Consider the following 26,445-nt stretch of genomic DNA (forward strand, 5'->3'; position numbering starts at 1 on the left):
TTTTAGTATAGAAATAAAATTCAAGATTCCAAAGTTACTGACTACAAAAAAAAAAAAGACTCCAAATCTGGCACACATAGAGAATAGATCTATATGATGTACACATAGACATGCATGCTCCAATAATTTTGTTGAAAGGAGAAGTCATTGAAAACATTTGGTGGTTGGTATTCTTACACTGGGCTTCTATGAATCCCTGAACATTGTTTACAAAGATTTTTACCGGAAGGGTGGAAGCACAGCATTGATCAGGCACAAAGAAGGTCTCTAATGGTTAAGTACTACTACTCTGGGAATAATCTTGAGGGCATTTAAGACCAGAAATCATAAAAATCAGATGGTCATCAGATAGGCATTTCCTAACCTATGAAATGTCTGAAGACAGAAGTGAATCCCTATCTGTGCAGAGACTGGCACATGTTGTAAACAATTCTTTAATCTACATTTAAAAAAAAACACTGTCTTAATTTTGGGGCTTTGACTAAACCATAAATAAGGTATAGAAGATTTTTAAAAAATATATTATTTGTAAATAATCTATGGCCGAAAAGAAACAGTAGCTGGGCTGAGCTAGCTGGTTTGTAACTCTGCATAAGCAAAATAGCCAGGACATGGCTTTTTTTTCACTTAAAACATCAGAAAGATTTGGATAAATAAATATGATAAATTAGATTTATATCAATTTTTAAACATACCACCCCCCTCTTTTGGTTTTTATGTGAATGATAAATTAGGCCTTTTAATCAAATGGAATAATATATTTCTGTCTTCTGGAATGAATTTTATTTGGGGGATGATTCACAGAAGGATGATCAACTACCATGTAATTACAAGTGGCACTATAGCAACAAGATTATTATGTCAACACAGTGGATTCTTAAAAGTTAAGAGCAAGAAAAACAATTTGAAAAACATATTCAGCATTTTTGAGTACTCTTTTTTTTTTTTTTACAGTTTAATTGGCTAAACAGAAAGCAGTCTTGGTTTCAGGTTATTGGTGGACATTCAAGTTTATCAGACATTTCATGCTTATAACTTCTAAAGGAATGAATGAATTTGGCCCAAATCTAGTCACTACTGAAGTAATTGAGAGATAATTCGAGCATCATATCTTGAAACAAAATCCCTGCAGTCTTGAAACAATACATTAGTGGACATATTTCCTCACGCAGTCATTCATAGTCAAGTTTTTATCTAAAAAATTTAAGTCTTTGAATTAAGCTTGGCTTGTGGCTAAAGATTATTGAGAGAAATAGTTTCATAAACTTTTTTTTTTTAGTTTATATGTAATCTTTATTCAAAGTGGGTATGAGTCTCACAGTATGCCGACTACGGTAGTCCCGTAGTCCGTTTGCTCACTTCACATCTGGTTAATAGACACCAGGTGTTATCTTAACCATGTGTAGGTCACAGAGCCACTAATTTGTTTGCAGTAAATATTTAAACTGTTGCATGAAAATAATACACACTGGGTAGGAAAGTTGAAAATTAAAGCTAAGCTTAGCACTCAGATTCTGCTGATACCATCATCTGATCAAGTTGTCGAAACAATTAGAATGTGTGTATATAAACTTACACTGTAAAAGAAAAACTGGGGAGGGGAAAAGGCTTTGCAAAGATTTTAGATAAGAATAAGAATTCAGGGCATGGAATTTGGAGGCAGGAGTCATTGAATTTAGCATACAGTAATATATACAGGAAGCTCAAAGTCAAGGGCAGGACTAGTTGAATGAAAATTTTAACGACGCTTCACTTGCTAAAAGGAACATTACAAATCTCTGCTGGATGGCAATCTCAAAGGCCAGGCACCAAAGGACATAAACAGTTGTGCTTAAGAAAATTCAGTGCAATTCTTTCTTTTTTTCTAATAACTGTTTTGAGAATTTCTATGGCAGAAGTTTACATGCAGTCCATCATGCATTTTGTTTTGTTTTGTTTTTTTGCTTAGCAGAGGGACAGAAGAAGAGAACAGATGTGAAATAGCAGGAGAGATTCTCAAGACAGCTCAAGGCCAACTTTGAAAACAAATTTAAGTGGGGCTTGAGGTTTGTTCACCTTTCTCCATCTTGTGCCTTACAGTCAAACACTTTAACTGCACAGTTTTGGAATTTGGAAAAAGAGAATGGAAATCATTCACGCAACCTTCTCATTTTATATATGAGCACTGAGACCCACAGAAGTTGAAGGATTTACCCAAGATTAAAGGATAAACTGATGGTAGAACTAATGAGAAAATAGGTCTTCTAATTGTTGATGTCACTGAACATGTATATTTATATTTATATTTATACATATATATGTAATATATACATATTATATAAATATACATGTTCGGTGACATCAACAAGTTGAAGGATTTACCCAAGATTTACCAAAGATTAAAGGATAAACTGATTGTAGAACTAATGTTGATGTCACCGAACATGTATATTTATATAATATGCATATAATATATATATATATATATATATATATATATATATAATCAAGAGACTGAAATCAACCATTCAGTGAGTAAATTACCAAAAGCACAAGAAAACAGTTCTAGCCAGGTGTCTCCTCCATTTACTAGTGGAACTCATTCTGGTAAAAAAAAAAAAAAAATCATTTAACTCCTGCTTTCTTTTCCATAATGCTTGCATCCCAGGGAAATTTGGGACTGATGAATCCACCTCACTACATGCAACTACTCAGATGAAAGCTGTATTCTGACTCCAAAGCAGGGGATTAGAAGTAAGAAGCCTGTTCATAAAGCTATCTTGTTGTGCACAAAAAATCATTCATTCCATAACTTCAGCTTAAGTACTTGGGATAACACACATTTAAGAAGATGATGTTCTTCCTCTTCATTTATTTTTTTCTTTTGTATGACTTGCCACCTAATGAAGTTTGTGGTAATAAAATCACCTTTACTGCATCTAGTTTAAATGCCTTTGGGAAAGCTTCGTAGGGAAGCGGCATTCTGAAGGTTTTCAAATCTGAAGGGAAATGAGTTCATACAGGAAGTTCCTAGTATGAACAGACTTCTCATGAAGTAAGTGGACTTTTTAACAATTAAGCAGTGGGATCAGTGGAAAGTTACTCTGGTCATCATTCCTGTAAAATTAGTGGACCTCTTAATACAGATGAACAGAAGCTACCACAAGCCAGTTATCTCTCCCGAGGAAAGGGATTTATGATAAGAATTTTATACTCTGCTCATGGAGGAAGAAGATAAGGGTCTTTGCCTTGAAATAGTGGAAGAGACTGTCTATATCACTTCCTGTCCTCTTCTGGACATCCTTAGAATGTACATACATTTAGAGTTATCCTACTGAGGCTAGATTAAGCAAACAGACATTATTTATATCAATCTAAGTCTCAAATATTAGTAGAATTTATCAATTTTTATTTGCAGTGGTATTTATAAAGAGTCCAAGCAATATTTGGATAACTAGAGGCAGAGAAGAACAAAATATGTAAGTTGTTGCTGACTCTAGATAAAGTAAAAGGACCACTGTGTAAAATCATTAGTAACGAGGAGAGCTGAAAACCAGTGAACCAACATAAAAAGCCGTTTCCCAATCTCTTTGGTGAACTGGCATAAACACAAATTACAAGCAAAAATAATTTTATAAATACTAATGTTTTCTCAGTTATTTTCACCACACAATTTCTAGAGAATTATGACATTGAGTGACAGGAAATTTTCTCTTCTTACAGCAAGTTCAACTGTATACACTAAAAGGAGTAAAGAGGAAGAAGCATTGTTGGGACTTTTTTGATCCAACATAGTAAGAAAGTTACTGTTTGTTAGAATATTAAAATCATTAAGCTGTAGGTTGACCTGCCTGCCTTTGGTACTGTTTATTAAGATGCTTTCAGCCTCTGTAATACACTGAAAAGTTTTAAATGTAATTTTTCATAACCTAATGCTACTCTAAGGTATCATGTTTTTATATTAAAGGCCATCTTAAACATTTCCAAGGGTGGGGCTACCTCAGCTGGTGTTTCCACTTGCCGACTCCCAAGAAGGTCTTGACAGAATAGCATGAATGAAACTAGCCTTCTTTTCTAATCACATGGAATCATGAGCTGTTAGTCACTTAGCACAAATAACTATGACATGACTCTTGGAGATCCAAGACTGCTCCCCAGCTTTATTTGGGCTGCTGTTCAGAGCAAACAACCCAATCGTTAAGAGGCTCTGAAATATTATGTGGTCTGGCCAGTGTTTGTGAAACTCTCCACCTCGAAGCCTCATTTCGGCAGATAACCAGCATGGCCATGTTAAGCACAGCTAACTTCAATGATCGGAAAATAACCCGATAAAACCCACCGCAAAGTCCACGTTGCACTAAGCTTCAAAAAATGAGGAAGTTCACCTGAGAAGATGCGGAGGACAAGGCCCTGCATCTTGGGTCTTGGTGTTTGCTGTGGCATGCTAAGAAGTTCAGTGTCACCAAGAGACAGAAAGAAAAAGACACAGTGAGTGGTGATGGGAAGCAAATCAGAGACAAGGATCGTTTTTGGACCCAAGTGGAAAATCAGGCGGAGACTGGTAAAAACAAACAAACAAAACAACAAAAAAAACAACATCCCAAGGGCAAACAGTACTCACGATGCAGCAGAGAATGCAGGAAAAGATGCCAGCTGATTTAAATGCTACAATCTCAGTGTCAGTTATATGTCACAAAGAACGACTCTCTTTTGTTACAAAGAATGACTCCAGAACTATTTTTTTGCATTATAAATTAGTGAAGGATTCTAACAAGGAATTGTCTGAATAGCATAAAGTAATATATACCATCAGCATGCATATTTCTATTTAAAAATTATCTAATGACCAGAACTTATGCAAATTTATACTGTGTGAAGTAGGAAGTCATAGGTAAGTGGAACTTCATTGAAAAAAAACACCGAAAAACAAAAAAACAACTGGCGCATTCCTGTTTACTACTGACCCTCTTCAGTTGTTGTTGTAATTGTTCCCTCATGGACTCAGGACAATTGTCCAGCTGGGTCTTCTGCTCGGAGTAAAGCTCCTGAAGCCTCTCTAGTTTTTCCCTTTCAGCATCAAGCTTTACCTTCTCCTGAAGTTCAGAAATCAGAAAATAGAAGAATAGAAATTACCTTCACACCCAAAGCAGGCATTAGTGAACATTTCCCAAGGATAACACCAACACACACACACACACACACACTCACACAAACATACACACACGCCCGCACTATATCCTATGCATGTAGAAACATACCTAGTTAGTGACTAAGATAAGGGGGAAGTGGAAGTAAAGACAAGGGGGCTCCATTTCTGCAGTCTTAAAACACGGTCCACATCACTGGGTACTGACAATGACTGACTGACTTCCTTCCTTCCTGCCACCATGTTTAAAGTGGAAGAAGCTGGTCAATGGTCAACAAAGGACAAAAGAAATGCCAACCAAATTTATAAGATAGCCTTACAAAGAGTCCGTTGGCAGAGACCAAGGCAAAGGAAAGCTGGCATTTACCTCAAGTATAGTCGTGGTCCAATTTGCTCATGGCATTTGTTAAGCAAGCTTTGCAAATTACTGTAATTTTATTTTCGGACCAGAAGCATGCCAGGTACACTAGTCGACACCCTGGTCACCTGAAACAGGTCTAGCTATCTGGCAAACTTCAAAGCTTAAGCAATTAGAAAATCTGTTTCTAAGGCTGAGAGAGCAGGGAAGGAGGCAAGCCTGACAAAGCAGCGAAGGGAGGCATATCACGCAGTTTGGATACACCGACACATGACATTTACTGTGGAGATGAAGACTTCTCTACATTCACGGATATAAAAAACACTTGAAACATGGACTGTGGAAAAAAGGAGAGAACACCCAGGTGTCAGAAAATAGAAGAGAAACGTGGAGATAACACTATATCTTTCCCCAGTCACACAGTCCAGAGGGATGCTGGACATTCTCTGGGGTCCACCAGGCAAATCCTATAATAGTGATTACATGGCCTTCCATGTCATCTTTTAAATTGAGAAAAAATACTCCAACCTGTTTAGTGCCTGTCTTCCCAACCGGGTGCCCTTTATGATGTTCTAAAGCCTTGAAGCAAATTTTAGCCCTGATTCTCCCCTGTTGTAACTCTGTCAGCCTACACAGGAGCTCTTCGTGACGGATGCCTTCGGCTCAGGTCATGATCCCAGGGACTTGGGGTCAGCCTCCCTGCCCAATGGGGAGTCTGCTACTTCTTCTCCCTCTCCCACTCTCCCTGTTCATTCTCTCTCTCAAATGAATAAATAAAATCATTAAAAAAAAAAAAAAAGCACTTCATGAAGCACTACCATGATTTGGCCCTCATTAAGCACAGTGACCACCCCCTTACTCTCCTTGCCTCATTCACCCTAACTGCAGACAGCAATAAAACTGGCTTCTAAGCTTGATCAGAGAAGGATTTTTTTTTTTATAAGGATGCAGCTCTCAAACAGTCCCATAAAATTATACTGACTATAATTTCTTCATCCAAATGGCCATGACTTCCCGTGTAAACATATCTTTAGATTCTTTATAAAAGAGGCTATGGTTTAAATGGAAAACTATAGGACATAAATAGTTATACCAGTTCACTTAGGTGTCCATTTTTGGCAGAAAATTTCTAAATGTCAAGGGCCGTTTAGAAATGCGTATTCAGTTTTTGTTTGTTTTAAATATCTTATTTATTTATTTGACAAAGAAAGAGAGACAGCAAGAGAGGAACATAAACAGGGGAGAGTGGCAGGGGGAGGGAATGGGAGAGGGAAAAGCAGGCTTCCAGCTGAGCAGGGAGCCCAATGAGGGACTCGATCCCAGGACCCTGGGATCATGACCCAAGCTGAAGGCAGATGCTTAACAACTGAGCCACCAGGTGTCCCACATATTTAGGTTTAGAAGTGCAGTTTTTAACCTTCAGAATGATTAAATACGGAAGTGATAAAACTGAGAATCCTACTTCATCTATCAATTTTAAAATGTTTCTGCAGGGGGCGCCTGGTGGCTCAGTGGGTTAAAGCCTCTGCCTTCGGCTCAGGCCATGATCCCAGGGTCTTGGGATAGAGCCCCGCATCGGGTTCCCTGCTCAGCAGGAAGCCTGCTTCTTCCTCTCTCTCTGCCTGCCTCTCTGCCTACTTGTCATCTCTGTCTGTCAAATAAATAAATAAAATCTTAAAAAAAAAAAAAAATGTTTCTGCAGGGGCCCCTGGGTGGCTCAGATGGGTTAAGTGTCTGCCTTCAGCTCTGGTCTTCATTTCCAGGTCCTGGGATCAAGTCCCTATCCCCTGAGTCCCGGGGCTGCCTGCTCACTGGGGAGTCTGCTTGCTTCTCCCTCTGCCTCTCCCCTCTGCTCGTGCCTTCTCTCCCTCTCTCTCTCAGATGAATAAATAAAATCTCTAAAAAAAAGGAAAAAATAAAATGTTTCTGCAACTGAAACTTTTGCAGACTATTCAGAAAGTTTCCTCCATCTTTTCTGGCAAGTGTACACCCTGTGCAACCCCCCAGTGCCGGAGGTAGAGAGGGGCAATGGCTTGGAACATAGAGTGAAGGATCATCACGTGTTCATTCCAGGAAAGCTGATTCTTCAAGGACCAGTCAGATTCAGCCTTTAGTTTCAGAATGAATCATTTTTCCCTTTAATACAGCCAGCAATACAGAACACCAGTCGTCCTTTGGATAAAAAAAGGTGTTATTTCTTCTGTGCGTGGATCAAAGATTGCCCTATTTACACAGCAAAAGAATTTTATCCAAAAGAGTTCTATTTGTAGATACTGTATCACTGGATTTTGCACCAATTCTAGTTCCAAGAAGAAAGTTAAAAAAGAGAAACAAAGAAAGCAAAAAAGCAAGAAAGAAACCTATCCAATCCCCTTAAATAGCAAATGTGCAAAACTGTAAAATTTAAAGTTACATTTGACAGAGCACATTGATACGATATTTGATTATATGGAAAGGCACTGGCCTGAAACCCAGGTCTCAAATCTGAAGAAAAAGCCAAACTAGGCCTCTGAGCTCCCCATTTTGTATTACTACTAATAAGTCCAGATAACGAAGAAAAAGTACCTTATGTTTACATAGCACCTTCCTTCTGAGGTGCTCAAAATGTTTTGCAATTCCGTACAAGGGGGCAGTGAGAAGACTAATGCAAGAGGGCACCATCAGAACCTTCTGCTCCTCTGGTTTACGGGTAATGCTATGAGCAAGACTTTCGTCTCAGAGCAAAAGCTTAGTGGGGCCAAAGCGAGGGCAAAGGAAGGAAAGGGCAAGGATGAAAGGACCAGTAGCAGGTGGGCCTGGCCATCAATCACGGAGGACCAGAGACGTGATATCACGCCCATGCCAGCCAGTTGGCCAACTCAAGCCAGAAAGAGTTTAATATTCCTACTTTCTATTTATTGCCCAGAAGGTTTTCAAAGGAAAATTAGCTCTAGGCAACTAGTTAATTAGACCTGAAAATATCACCTTCTACGGTGAAGACAAATATATGGACAAATTAGATAGCATTTCAGGGTTCAGGGATTCTTGCTTTGACATGCAAAATATGAAAACTGGCTGTTATTTACTTTCCCCAGATTTAAACTGGTACACTTGCCTATTACAATTCTTACAGGCTCAACAATTTCTAAATTCTAAAAAAGAATTCTAAATTCTAAAAAATTTCTAAATTTCTAAATTCTCAAAAACAATTTCTAAAGGCCAAGTTGGCAGAGAGCTTAACTATTTTTTTTTTTTAGGATTCATGAATCTGTTTTCAAGAAACAAGTATATTTAAGTGAGTTGTAATGAACTTTAAATTAAATAAAATTTAAATTAAATTTTCAATAAATGTATTAAATTTTAATGAGCAAATTTAATAAATTTGTGTTAAGTTGAACAGATTTAAGTTTACTGAAAAAAAATCAGATGACAAGGAATTGGAACACTCCAGGAAAACCCAGATGTACAAGGGGGCATTTGTAAAACCAGGCACAGAATGTGATTCACCGGAGATGTGGCCGTGTCTGTTCGCACTGCTCTTGCACGGATTGGTCATTATGTACTGGCAAAAGCCATGCGGGTCACAAATTCATTGCCACATTCTGCTCTTTCTTTATGTTTAAGACTGATGTTCCTAAAGCGTATATATGACCAACAGTAATTATTCACAGCAAATTAAAGCAGAAATCAGTATATAAAATTGGGCTCTATTAACTTGATTTGTTTATTCACTCACTCAGGGACTATAAGTAGAGAAAAGAGGAAGCCTGGATTGTCTAGGTTGCTCAGTTGGTTAAGTGTCTGCCTTTAGCTCAGCTCATGATCCCAAGGCCCTGTGATTGAGCCCCACATTGAGGTCCCTGCTTAGTGGGAGGCTGCTTCTCCCTCTCCCTCTGCTGCACTTTCTCTATCAAATAAATAATAAATAAAATCTTAAAAAGAAAGAAAGAAAGAAAGGAAGAAAAGAGGACCATACTCATGAAGTATGGTCCAGTTAGCTCTGTGGTTCTTAGTCTGGACTGCACATTAGACAAATCTGGGTGAACTTTAAAATATACTATTTTCCAAGTCTCCATGCAGTCAGACATTCAGGAGCAAAATAGGGTATGAGCATTAAAAAAAAAAATCCCTCCATGTTCTCTCATATATAGCCTGGTTGGGAACCCCTGAATGAGCTACCCAGATGATGTGGAGAGGCAAAGGCAATTAACAACAATTCGAGATTTTAAATGAAGACATGGGACATTAATACACAAGGCACCAAAGAGTGCTCTTCAGATATTTGGCTTAATGCCTTTACTTCACAGTACAAAAGGCCCTTTTACAAGTGACACTCCAATTGTACAAATTTTTACATTCAGATTAAATGCCTCAAGTAAACCAGACAAAAACTGTACCATGAGATTCCAATATCCAATGGACGTTCAGAGAGGAAGGCATTTCAAGCTCAGATGCAAAATGACTGTCTTCTAGTCAGACAGATGATCAGGAGTGTGGGTGAGTTTACCTTAACTAACTTGAACTTGTACACAAGAATGACCAATGATCTTTAATGAACTTAATGATCCAAAGCTCATCATGGGACCATTTTGCTGGCAATGTGGTTAGAAGACAGTAACAAGTTTCTCTCTTTTGAATTGTATTCTTGAAAGAAGAAGTTGAAATTTAACTTGTTGGCTCTATTTGAATTTCAATATTACACAGCAAATTCCTGAATCCCAGTGAAGACATAATTTTACCACATCTAAGTAATATTTGGTAAGCAGATGGTTCAAGATTACTCTGAAAAGATGCTTACTTTATTAGCTTGTGAGGCTGCCAGATAAAACAGAGAACACTCCATTAACTTAGAATTTCAGATGAATGACAAATTATCTTTTAATATAAGTATGTCCCAAATAATGCTTAGGGCATAATTACACCAAACATTTTCCTCTGTTTATCTGAAATTCAAATGTACCTGAGCATCTTATATAAATATTTTATTATATATAAATATAAATATATATATATACATATACATATATGTATATGTATATATATATATATATATAGGATGGGATGTATACAGGTTATTTATTTACTTATTTATTTGTTAAATCTGCTAACTCAGTTAGCTTAATAAAGATTTTCTTAAAACTTAAGGTCCATCTTTGTAATTCCCAAACATTTAGCACACAACCCAGCACATGCTAAGTACCTGGGTGTGTTTCGTGAAACACTGGGTCAGGTTTGGAGTTGATGCGGTGATGTGTTTAAATTCATTCAGTACCTAAGCCAGCATTTCTAAGAGCAGTCGATCCAAAGTCCTTTCCATATACCCTGAGATTACTCTTCCTTCTAGTTCCTAAACCCTGTGGTTTGGGAGGTAGGCATCCTCATGGTTCAGAGATTAGGCTATTGTTTTAGGTACAAAAATCACTTATCTGAAATTCTTAAGACCAGATGTGTTCCAGATTTCAGAACATTCTCAATTTTATAGAAGTAATGCAGTTCATATAGCATACATTAAAAGGCATTTCCAGTAAGGTCTGGGCCAGCAACTAAAAACCAAACACATTTCTATTTCTGCAACTACTTATGAATATTTACACAGATGTGAATATCAGTCTAAGTCAGGTTTCGTAACCAACTAAATTTTGGTGCCAATCTTACAAAATGATTCCCCCCTCCCCCCAAAAGACCTTTTCAGATTTTAGAACTGCAGAGAAAAGAATATGGACCCATGTCAATGGATGCTGGAAAGCTGAGAACTCATTCTCTACATGCCTCTATAGAGGCACATCCTTATACTTCTTTCTGCAGATTGTTTTTTCCTTTAGCTTTGACATTTTAATTACACAATTGATGGATTAATTTAGTGTGGAAAAAACTGGACAATCAGAACACTAGGGATTTCTATAATCAAACAACCACCAGAAAAAAGAACCCTAATCTGGAATCCTGTTGACTGAGTCCCCAAATCCCAAGATACTCTTCCACTTCCTCCAGCTAACTTTGAAATGTAAGAAAGAGGCACGGGAAGGGCTGGGTCCCTTCTGAACACCGCCTGTGACTTGGCAAATGTTCTGCACTCCAGAAGCATTAACACTCTGCTAAGGAATTCTGGGGCAGGCTCTCTGTCTTCCCCTGGCTCTAAAAGATGGGTGGAGCGGAAGTAACAGGTACCTTGGCAAGATAATAATGTGGGAATAAAATGTAACCATTTTAGATACAATGATACATGCTTCCAGTAGGAGAATTTGTCAAATAACTTAAGATTTCTCTGTGGCAGGAGCTATATGGCGTGGAGTGATTTAAGCTTCAATTCACACCTTTAAGCTTGTTTAGTTATAAACAAGGCCAGGATGGCAACAAAATACCATAATCTGTTTGTGTGAGGACAGATCCTAAAACAAAGAGTGGCTGAGCTTTATTTATGATGAACTTCTGGGTAACAGAAAGACTCTGAGACAAGACTACGGACACAGAGCTCTTTCCTTAACCATTTTACTGAATTTCAGGACAACTGACTATGGATTTTTGCATGCCAAAGAAGCAGAGATAAGACATAGATAATCATCATAGAGGAAATGGAAATTCCTTTATAATAAAGTAAAGGAAATCGGGAAAATATTTTTCGTCCGGAATTCTTACTGCAGTCAGAACGAGGCAAAGACAGAAGGAAAACTGACCTAAACAAATGGAGGTGTGCCTGCTCTGCTGTGGCCTCGGCTAGGCTTGGCCGTGGGCTCAGGGACAGCAAAAGGGAAGCCGAGTCCACAACCAGGCCTCTGCCAGCAAGGGGCTTCATGGTCCTGGTGGCTTCTCTGCTCTGTTGCCAAGCTCATTAGACTGAATCAGTTCACTGGGGCAGAGGTTAACAATTCTCTCTCCTTTTACTAGCCCCAGGAAAACACTATGGCCTCTATGCTGACTGTTTCATAAAATAAATATCCTTTCTGGACTTACATTCAAGTCAGATACTTATATTTGTTCAGGGTTTATCTATGTTCATAAAGACTCTATTTGTGATGAGGCTACCGTCGGAGCACTTAGCTCAGACCCACATGGAAATGGGCTTCTTGATGTTTTTGACTGTGGAACCCATAAGGGCAGAGAAGAGTCAGCTCAGGGAGCCACCACAAAAATGTTCAATAAATATATAATTGATTACATTGTCTATATTTTCTGATGTCTATATTTTAGACTGTCTATATTTTAGATGGCAACGTTTAATGAATAAGTCATCTATAACATTCAGGTTCCCCTCTGTATCTGAAATTGGAGCGCTCCTATGAAACCCTTCCTAAACTGAAATGGTATAAATCAAAGAAGCAATTACCAGTAATTTACATGGAAAAAATGTTAATCTTTCCCAGACCCCCAAAATAACTTCTCTTCGGCTTTTCTGATACCTTAGGACACATCTTGCTCTTCTAACAGATACACCAAGTAAATACACACACAGCTGGAAGCTGCGGGGGCTGGATGCAGAGATGCTGCTGTAGTTCCCAGGCAGGGGGCTAGGTGGCGCCACGCTGGCTGCTGGGGGAGTGAGGGCGCACTCCCGGCAGCACAGGCGCTAAAGGCTTTACACACGCTGAACGCTAGGGTCACGTCTCACCGCCATTTTGCATAAAAGCGGAAATCCTCTTCGGATTTCTCTCAGGGAAAACAGGTGCTAACGGAGAGGTCTTTGGTAAGTGAGAAGCGTCGTAACGTGAACTTTCAAAAAAGTGAGTGACACCAGTATATTAATTTATCACCAACTAGCTAAAACAGAATGACAGTCCCCAAATCATTTAAGAGAAATACTACCAAGGACCGGCCTCGAGTGCCCAGGGAAAGATGCCGATCCTTTCACACCAGTATTTGAAATCTGAGGTGTCACTAAGCCTTCCTCCTACGGCTCCAGGCCTTGTCTCCGAAACAGTAGGGCCAGGCTGACAGGACGCGCTACCGACATCTGAGGCGGAGCTTGCCCGGCAGGGATATCTTTCCAGGTTTTGGTTTTCTCATTCCAGTTTCCGACAGCAGCAACAGGTGTGTGGAAAAGGAAACGAGATCCCAAAGGGCAGAGGCCACTTCCTCCTTCTGTCTTGCACTCCCGCGGGGCTGGCCGCGTGACGGCGAGCCCACTGGCATGTGCACTGAAGCACACCATCCCAGATGGCCTGAGCTTGGCAGCGCGGAGCTCTCGCGCAGGTGTCTGGCTCCGTGTTTCTGCTAAGGGCTTGCTGTTACCAGGAGATCTAAGGACAGTATTGCCGAAGCACGCTGGGAGGTATGCTAGGCCGGGCTATGAGCCGGTAAACAGTGGAGAGCACTGCCTGTCTCTATTTCACATGCCAGAGTGGGAAGTCCATACCTAAGAAGCCCCAAACACACGTAAAGTACGAAATGCGATTTGTATGGGGACTCAGAGAACAACAGGGTGAACATAATCAAGACTGGAAGGGTCTGAAAGGGCTTTTCTGGAGAGCTAACAATGAACCTAAGCCCGGAAAGACAGACCAGACAAGATATGGAATACGGGAAAGGAATCCAGGCATGGGAAATAGGTCTGCAAGGAAACAGGAGGTGGGGGACTCTAACAAATAGAAAGAAGGTCAGCAGCGCATGGCCTGAAGGAGGGGGCAGTGATGAAGGCCCACGAAACAAGTACATAAAATTTATATAAAATACGGTGGAACACAAATCAGAGTGATAGGATCTACTTTATGTATTTTTAAAAATCGCTCTGGCTGCTGTGAAGAGAATGAACTAAAGGGAGGCAAGTGGAAATGGAAGGGAAGAAGAGATTCTGATGGTTTAGAAGAGAAGGCTGTTAGTGGAGATGCAGAGAAGCTGAAATCATTGAGAACTCTTAATGTGAGGGTGATGTCAATGTATACCCTAACAGCTGCATGAGTTGGTCCTTTACTTCAAGCCCCCCATGTCCCCTCTCCTATGCAGAGCCTCTGACAAGCTTACCAGAACAATAATAGAAAGGATGGAGGTGGCCTCCTTTCTTGTTTCTATACATATCCCTGGAGATCCACCTCTCCTTTAGAGCCACAGAATATAACATGACTTTCCCTGGGAGGTGGGATTAAGCATTGAAACCACTTGCTTCACTTTTGTGTCTCATGCTAATGATGGAGACAAATAGAATTTTCAGGCCGTGACATGTGTGGGCTACACAAAGATTAATAACTACATGGATAAGGAAGGCAGAAAGTCTCATAGAGAACATGATACCCATTCTTCTGACTCACAAGGAGGCAAGCAAGAAATTGATGTGTAGCTGAGTCTGACATCAATTTCTGACAATATCACTTTGAGCTCATTCTCTGGCACCAAGATCAAATGCCCTTATTTATAGGTCTCAAACAAAGAAGAGCCCAAAAAGGAAGCTGCATTCAGCAAAAATCCTTTTCACATATTACCCACCAGAACTTACTCAAACTGATTTTTTTCCCTTTTTCTCAAGGGAAAGTGAGCAAGGAAGAAATATGTTTAAGTTCGTTTGTGTTTTTCCTCCAAAACTGGAATTTCATTTTTTTAGGCTTAGTTTAGCTGTAACTAACTCAAAGTGTGAGAGAAAAGTAAAATATTTCCCAGAGGAAATAAACAAATAAACAGATAAAAACCCAACTACAACTCTGAATTCTAAAAGCTGCAAGTAATTTTTCCCACTTGCCGTAATAGGTATCAGCTAATATTCAGGTTGTGGCCTGAAATGTATGAGTGAGACCTTTTCCAAGGTAAGTGTCAACCGTGTTTCATGGATATTTTCCACCTGACAGTGTGTGAGGATTGCCTGACAACTCCAGTGCATTCGCCAAAGAGTAGTGCACTTGCACTGAAGACAATGGTAAGTCAGGACAAGGGCAATGAATGGTTCCCATTCAAATTCTTAATAAATAGAGAAATGAAAAAGAAAAAAGGCAACAGCAGTTGAATGTGCTTAAGTCATCCCCACTGGATACAAGTGATTAAGAATAAACTTCTTATGCTAAAATAAATCTTTAAAAAACACAACACAATCAGAAGAGCAGAAAACCTGTTGGAAAAAAGCAATTCACTCATCTCAAGTAGGTTAAGAGGTCAGAAATATCAACTTGAAAGTTCTATGGGCTCTAGTCCCTTAGCATCCATGGCTCAAACCCTGACAGTTCTTTGTGAAGAACTTACCTCATCTTAAGACTTTCTCCTAGTACCACTGTCTCCAGGAACATGACACACAAATCCCAAACCATGGGAATTCATACAACATTTAAATTTGACCAAATGGAACCACCATATTGCCCCTAAAAATTGCATTCAAATATACTTTTCTCTTACCTTGGTCTTTTCACCAACGATGTTCTTTTCCAGTTCTGCTATTTTCCTATTTAGATGATCCAAAATTTCCTTCTCTTTCATAAGTTCAGTTGTTTCGGATTTCTGTTCTCCATCCAAAAGAGCACATTCCATATCCAACTGAGGACATAAAACAAAGCCCAGAGGTGTTTCACCTTCGGAGAGATTCTCAATTGCCCACTTTAGAGGTGCATTTTTAACAGCCACAAATTTCAAAAAGTACTATGGTATCAGCCAGACTGTAGGCTGAGTTTAGGTGAGACTCAAAATTCCTATATAAGAAAGCTGGACAGCCTGCACTACATTTACTAAGAAATCTACCTATCATTTAATTTTTCTACTATAACTCCTTTTCTGCTAACTTCTCAATAATATTTTGCCTATTTGCTCACATTCAGACTCAAGCACAAACCATCTTGGGAGCAGCTGTGTCTGTCTTTGTCCACAGAGCTTGGGAAGTGAAAATTACACCCAGCCCAGCATGCAAGCGATGCATTCTTAGCAATGACAGCAGGAGGGACATCCAGGGTCTGTGGATAAAATGACAGGTGAGCAGTCCCCTTCCACTTATAGCTGTCTACATCATCTGTGAGTATATACATGGTAGGCAGAATCATTTGCTCCATCTCACTCCATGGAGTTAGTATGAAAATGGCCCCTTTCTCTTATTATATAATAGACTATGTGTCTGTCTCCTCTCTGGTTGCAAACTTCTAGAAAGCTGGGTCTATGTTTTCTTTATATATAAAACCCCCTATATTCTGACACGATGTCCAGCTAATAGTAAGCATACTCAGGAAATGTTTGTTGGATTTGAACACGGACACCTCAATATATGGGACCTCAATTGACAGATCTGTAGCAAGTCAGAGAGCATACACTAGTTAAGACAAAACTGGCTATACCCAAAGTACATCAAAAAAGTCTCATCTGGGGTGGCTGGGTGGCTCAGTCATTAAGCATTTGCCTTCGTCTCAGGTCGTGATCCCAGGATCCTGGCTTCGAGCCCCACATCAGGTCCCCTCCTCCATGGGAAGCCTGATCTCCCTCTCCCACTCCCCCTGCTCATGTTCCTTCTCTCTCTCTCTATCTCTGTCAAATAAATAAATGAAATCTTTAAAAAATAAAAGTCTCATCTGACTTAAGAAAAAAAAAGAAGACAAGGAAAAAACTTTTTAAAAAAAGGTATTTTTACCCTAACATGGACCTACTGAAAGAAAATACTAACTCATGTTGATTTCTATGTATTCTGCTTCCAAAGCTATGCCTTAATAGGCAGTAATATTTTTAAGCTAAAGGAAAGTGAGAAAAAAGAGAGGGGTAAAAACACCAACTCCTGTTTTATACCTCTCTGGAAGATTCATCCATCTGGTCATTGATATCTTTGATTTTTTGTTCAAGTTCCTCGAGGTTATTCAAAATTGCTATCCGGGTCTCTTCCATTGCAGCCAACTCCTGAATCCTTTGTTCTTCGTTTATACCCTCAGGGGTCTGCAATTAATCAACACAGAAAAGGGCTATTCACACTTCAATTCCAGAATCGCCCAATTTACACACCAGTAGGAAGTCTGGGGTTTCACAGTCTCAATGCCTCTTTGGATTCTAAAAGCATCCTTGTGATTGTTCTGTTGCAATTCTGCATTTTCCCACAAATCCTCAGCAGTGAAGGTCTTAAGTTACCTCATACAAACCAAATTAAATTCACCCATTCATATTCTTTTGAAGTTGAAATAACTAAGTTGGTACAGATGAGGAAGTTGGGATCCATTGAGATTGTAGTGACTTATCTTAAGGTCATAGAGAAAAGTTTGGCACAGCAAGGAACTAGAATCTAGACAAGACTTTTGACATCTTCCTCGGGGATATCTTGGACATGATGCTACCTTCACTCCAACCTCCATATTCTCTCCCATCTCCAAGTAAGCACTGCTCCTACAACAGTTTCCCGAATCTCTAGCTGTATCCTGGGCCCCCCGACTAGGGTTATCTGTGAATGGGCATTCATGCTTATTTGTCTCCTTTCCAACACATGGTGGAAAAGCAAGGGCACGATACACTTGGCCGCTCTCACCTCAGTGTTCCTTGAAGTGAATGACCAGGATAATACAGGCCTTATTACTTTGGTGATTCCCAAAATCACTGAAAACTATACACTTAATATGACATTAATTCATGTTTCAGTGTTCTTGTGTTCACACATTACTGAAAGGCCTGGACAAACTTTACTACACCCGAAAGTTGTTTACTCCACCCGAAAGTTGTTTGTGCCCAAAAGTGTTATCAACCGGCTACTTCTGCTTCTGTAAAAGGGCTTGCTCAACGCGCGGGCTAACTAGCTACTTTTGCTTCTGTTTGAATGCTTGCTTGATGGCGCGCGTGGGCTCCCAATACCAATCAACCAACACCAGGTATGATTTTTTAAATTTGTTTGTACCCCACCCAAACTTGTTTGTACCTGCTTATAAAAACACTGCACTTACTCTGCCTGGCACCTCTCAGCGTCACCGGCAACGAGTGCGCGGAGGTCTGGGTTAGAACTCGTAATAAATGACCCTTGCTGTTTGGCTTTGACTTGCGTCTCTGGTGGTCTTTTAAGGTGGGCGTACAAGGCGCTCGGCATTACAATTACTATCTTTATCCTACAGCACCTTTTTCTTATATAATGTTTAAGACACTAACTGGGCCAGTGGGCTTCTCTGACACAAAATGTGACACTGGTCACTTCACAGAAAAAAACTTGAGTTCCTTGGCAAGGAATGAGAAAGTCAGGAAAAAAACTGAGTAAGAGAGGACATACTTATACCCCTGAACAGAGTGATGACAGGTGCCCAGGGAAGAAAGGAGCATTTGGGATCATATACATGCAAACTGGGACTGCCTATTGTTTTAAGAAGAGAGTATAATGAATTGAAAATCGCCTCTTTCAGCCATTTCAGGTAGTTATCCTAGATATCAGCTGATCAGTCTTTCTGTAAGTCCGGGGATGCTGGGGTAAAGGTACATCACTTACTCAATTTTCATCTCTTTTTGAAAAAGAAATAATTTTTCTGCATTAGTAAGTCAGCCATGAAACAATTTCACAATTGGACATTAAACACAGCAGCCTCAATAAGTAAATTATTGAAGATTACTCATTAGTTAGTGCCAAGAATATTCATATTAACCAAAGAAATAATTAACATTTGGTATGCCACATGAAATTCATTTGATTTATTTAATGATCTTGAAAATAACTTCAAGAAGAGAGCCAGCATGTGGTCTTCCTTATTCACAGTCTTTATTCTTTACCCTACTTCACTGCCCCTTAAGGAGATCAAACAATTGAGATGTCACAGTATCTCAGGGTGATTAGCAAAGGTACACAGGCCTTCCACGCTTTGACATTTAGACTCCTACTTGCCATCTTAAATGCAGTATCTTGCCAATTAATAAAACAACCGCTGACCTTTTTATCACAATGAATCTCATTGTCTTAGTACTCAGGCGGCTGTTTTAGGGTATGAGGAAGGCCCGTAACAGTGAATGGCATTCCAAAATCACTGACGAGTAATCCTAGCAGGAAAGGCCCAAGAAGGCCAGTATCCTGTTGGGTGAACATTTCATATTGGGTTTCAGCTGCCAGCATAGTTTAAAAATATCTCTCACTGGTGGAAGCCAAGCATTAAGAGCAAACAAAAGCTGAGCAATCTCCATACCCTAAGCTTTCTAAGCAAGTGGCGGGTGAAGAAAGGTGACAGGGGCGATTATAAACGTCTAACTCCAAGTTTCTAAACAACTGACCACAATGGGCACCATAGATAATAGACCATTTGAAAGGCTGTTTATAACCATCAGTGCTATCTAGGAAATGGTCGTTCTTTTTTGTTATTTATAAAGAGTAAAATCTTCAAAAGGCATTCCAAAACTGAATGGTTGGTGATAGAATGGGATGAGCGTACTGTTTACACACATAGGAGCATCCCCGAATACGCCATTTATGAGGTAACCCGATCTCCACAGAGAAAGGGGAGGGACGGTAGAAACGAGACACACTGTTTCTGCTTTTTTCCCCCCAAATTTCCTTAGAAACTCTTTGCAACCATAGGAAGGTGCAAGTGTTACGGCTGCCCACATAGACAGAATGATTACTCAACAAGAGAAGAGGGAGAAAATTCTCAAAGAAAAGAACTTTTTTTTTTTTCTCAAATAACAATATGAGGTGATGGATGCTAGCTAAACTTAGCTAAACTAGCTAACCAGTTAGCTAAACTAAGCGTGGCAATCATTTCATGATATTTGTAAGTCGTGTCACAAGGCTGTACACAAAACACACAAGTGTTCTACGTTTGACTTATATCCTAACACTACAGGAAAAAAGAACAGTGAGCTACTCTCAGCTTTCACCTCCGGTGCCAGAAGACAGCTTCACAAAAGCCAATTAAAATGAGCGTATTCCGGGGTGCCTGGGTGGCTCAGTCAGTTAAGCATCTGACTCAGTTTGGGTTCAGGTCATGATCTCAGGATTGTGAGATCGAGCCTGGCGGCAGGCTCCACGCTCAGTGGGGAGTCTGCTTGAGAGTCTCTTTCTCCCTCTCCCTCTGCTCCTCCCCCTTTGCTCTCACTTTTTCTCTTTAAAATAAGTAAATCTTTAAAATATTAAATTAAATTAAATGTGCATATTTCTAAGGCCATCTGTATCTTTATGTGTTAGCTAAAACTAAGCTCCAGAACAGTAAGTCTCAGGTTTCCTAAATATCATCAAAATCTTTGTTTCCTTAAATCAATGGATCTGTCATATTCTTTTCTGCATTTGATCCTTAGATCGATTAATAACAAACACTGTCCTTTGCTAAGTAAATGAGTTAGTGAGCAGATTACTAAGAAGAAAAGCATCCAAAACAAATGCTCATTTAATAAAACACTCTTCTATCTGCTGTCCTGGGATGACATATATCTGTCTCCGAAAAGTCATACAGGCAAACCTCCGTCCTTGGAACTCATCCCCTCCCTCACTCCCTGCCTAAGCTGCTGCGAGGTAACCAGAGGCGCCTTTGTTATTTCCTGTCTCTAAAGGATGCACAGTCTTACATGTCTGGTCACAACGGAGGTTGCTCGAAGCTTTAGAGGCGTCCTTTTCCACAAAAGCATATTTGGGCAATTAAAAACATCCGCCATGATCTGCCCATTTACACACCAGCAGCTATCATGTCCTAGCTCTCTTCAGCAGGAAACCTGTCTCCCTAAAGATGGTCCTTAGAGAGAGACACACAGCTTACTGTTTTACCAAAGTCTGGCAGCTGTCCATGTTGGAAGACATTTAAATGAAAAGAGAGACAAGACTTCAGAGGAAGCCTAAGGGCTGATGAAAACAGCTCAAGCTTTCAAATGGTGGGTCATTTACTTTGCTGAGTACAATCAACTTTTGATTCTGCCCCCCATCCTAGTTTCTAACAGTTGCAACTTTCTGGCAATTGAGACAGATGTCTTATTCGGAAGTACTTTCCACAGAGAATGAGTAAGGTCGTTGTGGTCATTAGGAGAAAGAAGGACTGAAAGGACTGAACCTTTTCAAATCCTGATGCTGATGCTGGAAGAACTCAGAAGGTTAGTCCAGGATGGACTCCTGATGAGGAACACTGAGTTAAAAAAGTCAAAACAAACACACATACTCCTCCTGAATAATACTCCAGGTGATAAACTACTTCCAGAATTTTGCACATGATAATGTCTTTCTTTTAATCAGTTTGTGTCATTCTCTTACAACAAAAATTTAACTGATAATTTTTTTTTGTTTGTTTTTCATTCTTTGGCTATAATTGCCAAGAATCTCAGAATTGAACTTAATGGTCTGAGTTACTTAATTAATTAATCCTGTTTATTTAAATAAATTCTTGTGATTATGGCATCTGTTTTTTCCTCCTGATTACTATTTTTGGTGTGTTAATTTTATTCCAATAAAGCTTATATCTTCTTGTCACTCTCTTAAATCCTTTCTAGAAAAGAAGTAGAATTTATTTTAATTTCATAGAAAAAAGATTCTTGGCACACTTAGGTAGCTAGTCAGTTAAGCGTCTTACTCTTGATTTTGGCTCAGATAATGACCTTGGGGTCATGAGATCAAGCCGCAGGTTGGGCTCTGCACTGGGCATGGAGCCTGCTTAAGATTGCTGGCTCTCTCTCCCTCTGCCCTCTCTTTGCACACTTGTACACACTCTCTGTCTCTCTCTTAAAAAAAAAAAAAGAAAAAGAAAAAAAGAATCTTAACCTGTGTGAAAAAAGTTACACCAAAAGATAGTCCTCTAATTACATTTAAGAAATCCTCAAATTAGGAAGACATTTTGAAATCAATATACAACTAGAAGACTAAGTAATAATGACTACGTATGAATCTTAAACACATACATCTAAAAAATATCATAAGTACACATATTTACTTATGTGTAACTGTTTAAGACCACTCATGATAAAAGACTAATTTCCTTACAAATAACTCTAATGACTTAGTAAAAACAAGGTAAGAAATTTTTAAAAAATGGGTGAAGAACATGAGTAAGTGGGTCAAAACACAAATTAACAACCAAAAATAAGAAAAGATGTCTAACTTTATGCATAATTAAGGGCAAGCAAATTAGACACCAATTAATTTAGTATATTGAAAAATTTTGAAAATGTGCAGCCTTGGCAAGTGTATGGAGAACAAGGCGTGCTCACAAACTGTTGGTGGAAGTGTCACCTGGAAATATGCAGCCTTTCGAGAGTATCATTTGGAAGTACTGATTAAAATGAATAACATAGAGGCACCTGGGTGGCTCAGTGGGTTAAAGCCTCTGCCTTTGGCTCACGTTGTGATCCCAGGGTCCTGGGACTGAGCCCCGAGTTGGGCTCTCTGCTCAGCAGGAAGCCTGCTTCCCTTCCTTTCTCTCTGCCTGCCTCTCTGCCTACTTGTGATCTCTGTCTGTCAAATAAATCAATAAAGTCTTAAAAAAATTAAAAATAACTAAAATGAATAACATACAACTCTTTGATCCAGCCATTCCAATTTTAGTAAGTGAACTCGAAGATATATTTGCACAATATTCACCGCATATCCATTTTATTAGTAAAAAAAGCTAGAAACAATTTAAATGGTATTTCCAAACAATAGAATACTAGTCAGCTATTGAAAAGAATGAGCCAGAGCTGTGTGTACTAAAATGGAAAAATATGCAAGACATTGAGTGAGTCAAGGAAAACGGGCAGAACACCGTATGTTTGCATCTGTGCGTCCATGCCTGTGGCCGTAATATGCACAGAAATATGAAGAAGGCGGTAAGACACTTTGGTGTTTATTTCTCAGGTGTACAACCAGGAGGGGACAGAGAAAAGAGAAACTTCCTTCTTTGGAGTTTTCTGTATTGCTACAATTCTTACGGTGCGCACTTGTTACTTAAGAGTAAGTGCCCTAATTTGCTGCACCTCATTTAGCTAATTACCTCTTAAACTGAAGCTTCACTGAAAACATTTTGGGAAACAAGTTCGACAAAGCCTTTCATCTCTGGGCCAAAGCAGAAGCAGAGCCCCGGGCCCTAAATCCTGATCTTTTTGCTCTGTCGCCTTTACCTTGGGTAGGATACTAAGATAAGCAGACTCGCTGGACGTTTTCAGGAAGGCAGGCGTGAGGTCCCTGAGCAGCTCATCATTCCTGATGCTCCTGGGGGAAAGGAAGCCGGCACCACTCTGCCCAATGCTCCCGAAGACCACCGAGTCGGCATCGTGGAGAGAGCCTTTCGGGTGGCACCTGTACCTGGCGTCAGGGCTCACCATGGCTTCCTCAAACACGGACTCCTCGTCAGACAGCTGCAGCTTCTCAAGCTCCTTATTGATCTTCTGCACATCGGCTACGGTGGTGCCGGTGGACAAGTGACTGTCAGGCTTCGTGTATTCAGCACAGAGACTGAGGATCGTCTCCAGGCGCTGTCTCTCCTAGAACACAGAAAAAGGGACAGTCAGAGAGTTTGTGACAATGCAGACAATCACAAAGAAAAAGATCGAAGAGCCTGGGACCACTGGCGATTTCATCCCACAGGTAAACCCACAGTCAGTGGGCTGATGATGAGTTTCTGTCATCTTCGATGAATGTGTTTAAGGATCCAGGTGAAACCCCGGGGGGAAAATGCCTGATTTTCTTCCCAAACTCAATTCGGGCTGTCCCCTCTCCCTAGATGTCCCAGTGTGGATCCTCCCACATAGCAGCCCCAGGTAAGCCTTTTCTTGATTTATTAGTCCACCTTCAAAGTTGTTTTTTTTTTTAAATCTCCTTTTTAAAAAATGTTCACTCCCCCTTCCTTCTCTACCACTCTACCTCCAACATATCTGGCTCTTTCATCCCTATCGATTTAACACTTGTGCTTAAAGTTACTTCTCTAGCATCCTAGAGAAACAGACACACACACACAAAAATACTACTTAAAGAATCTTCTAATTTAAAAGAATTTTTTTCTTGAATTTTTTTCAAATTTTTTCTTGACATTCCTCAAATTTTTCAGTACTTTTCTTATGTCTTGTCATGAGATAAAGGTCTTTTCCACCAATTTCTCACATGGGTAATTAAAACTATAAAGAATTAGAAATACTGCATAAAAATGAAAAACTTTTCATGTCACGTCCAGATAGAAAGACAGCAATGTATTTCAGATTCTGAGATCATTTTGATTCAATTTAACTGGAACATAAAATGATAGTTCATTTGCTTAAAAAAAATATATAGACCATTGATGTCTATAATGGTACCATTTCTTCACCAAGCTCCCCATACAAAACAAGTGGATATTTATGGTTTTGACTTAAGGTAAATTCTCTATATATTTTTGAGCAATAGGATATAATTTATGAAGTATTTATCATAAATCTCGACAGCACTGTTTGGGGTTCGGAACCTTAACATCTCTGCCTTTCACATTAATTCCAAGGCCAAAGTGAAAAAGAAAATAAGATAAAAACGACAACGAAAATCTGTTGTGATTACATCTACCACATTGGAAAAAAATTCAAAAGCCTTCCGTAGAAAAAACATTTTCTAAGCTGGTTACCAGTAACAAAGTAGAGAATTTTTAAATAGGACCAGGCTGCTGTTTGCAATTTCTTATTGCAGCTAATTTGTAAAGACAAAATTCTGAAGGTACTCAGTTCCTTAGCAGTTGAAGGACTATCCAATAGCAAAGTTAAATAGAAACAGAGCAACATAATGTCTGGGTTTCCATTAGATACATTAATTCAATGACAAGACAGAAGTCATTTAAGTTGCAGCTGACTTTTCTCTGTCCTCTAAAGTTTGCCCACTTCACCCCTGCAAAAGCAATAGCTTGATCAAAAGGACTATCACACTGGCTCCTATGAGCCCCGACCTCCCATTCACTGCCTGAACTTGTGGCCTCCCGCTGCAGCTCCGTCCTCATGGCCTCGTCCCAGGGCAGGCACTCATCCCACGCGCTTCTGCACCCTGTCCATCCAGGAGCCCCAGGCTTATTTATCTCTGCAGCTGCTGCCAGCTGCCAAGCCCTACCCACCTCAGCTTTATGGGGAGGGAGTAAGAGGTGGGGGCACAGCATTCACTGCTTTATTTTAAATTTCTCTAAAGAGGGAAGGAAGTTTACATGGGAATATGCAAAAACCACCTGCAAGGGCATACTTAAGGAGGGGACAGGAACAGATGTTGTATTTTACCCCTTCTCAACAGCATCTGCACGAAACGCTAATGCTAATCTCCAAAGAAAAGTTCTCTTTCTGCCATTTAGGTGACTTAAGTTGAAGCACCTAAAAACTCCGTCTTTACTGACGACCTTTATAGATCGCAGTGTGTACACATTAGCCTGGACAGTAATTACGATGTGGGATTATCTGAAAGTTGTCAATTCCCCACTTACCAGGGCTTCAAAACCACGGAAGGCACTTCTGCCTCGCCTGTAATACATAGCAAAATTCCTCCCACATCTCTTTCCCAAAATAGTTTCTGCTGCCGCCAGAGCTCTTGCTTAATTCCACAGGGAATAAATGATCCCAGCGTTAAGATGAATGCTATTTCAGACAGTGAAACGCAGTATTCAAAGGCTTGTGCACAGGAAGTGTGGTTTACTGGTATGTGCTTCTCTCTATTCTTATCACCCCATTCACAGCCAATCTGTCCAGGCTTGAATCACACACACACACACAGCACTGCCGCCTGTGAGTCTCAGAGAAATCCAGGCTGCACTGAGACACGCTGAGCTGCACCGAAGAAAAATAAACTGATGTCAAGAAGTACGTCAGAAGAAAGTCTGCAAGGCATTTCAGAAAGCACTATATGCAGCCTTTTAAGGAAAACCCTGTACAGACGTACTCTCATAAAATCACTCTCCCCCGAGCCCTCTTCACTCTGGAGTCTTGTTCCTTCCCATCCATCACTCCAATATTCTCCCCTCTGGGAGAGCCTAAAACCAGGGCACCTATTCCACACCAGCAAACCTTTGAGAACCAAACAGGGCGCTATGAATAGTTATGCTGGAACGTCAAGCTCCAACAGGGACCGAGATGGATGGCCGCCCACCTAAAACCCAGCTTTATCTGGCATTTCACCTGGTGACCTGCCAAGTTGGGAGGGCCACCCACTTGAAGGTCTTCAATTCCTGCCCACCTCTCCCAACCAGCCTTCTGCAGCGCATTC

The 26,445-nt window shown here is 39.9% G+C and overlaps 1 protein-coding gene across 17 annotated transcripts in view; it reads right to left on the reverse strand.

The window, feature by feature from the left end:
- The window catches only part of PHLDB2 (pleckstrin homology like domain family B member 2), a 220,868-nt gene that overhangs the window by 40,802 nt on the left and 153,621 nt on the right, over window positions 1-26,445 (reverse strand). For 14 of the 17 annotated variants that reach the window (XM_059391997.1, XM_059391989.1, XM_059391990.1 and 11 more), the window contains 4 exons: window positions 23,367-23,729; window positions 17,136-17,279; window positions 15,771-15,908; window positions 4,944-5,072 (listed from right to left, as the gene is read on the reverse strand). In XM_059391997.1, the coding sequence (XP_059247980.1) occupies window positions 4,944-5,072; window positions 15,771-15,908; window positions 17,136-17,279; window positions 23,367-23,729 (774 nt within the window). The remainder of the gene's footprint in view (window positions 1-4,943; window positions 5,073-15,770; window positions 15,909-17,135; window positions 17,280-23,366; window positions 23,730-26,445) is intronic. The other 3 variants (XM_059391998.1, XM_059392000.1, XM_059392001.1) reach the window with 2 other exon arrangements.

The sequence above is a fragment of the Mustela nigripes genome, chromosome 2 (assembly GCF_022355385.1).
Source record: "Mustela nigripes isolate SB6536 chromosome 2, MUSNIG.SB6536, whole genome shotgun sequence".
Lineage (NCBI taxonomy): Eukaryota > Metazoa > Chordata > Mammalia > Carnivora > Mustelidae > Mustela > Mustela nigripes.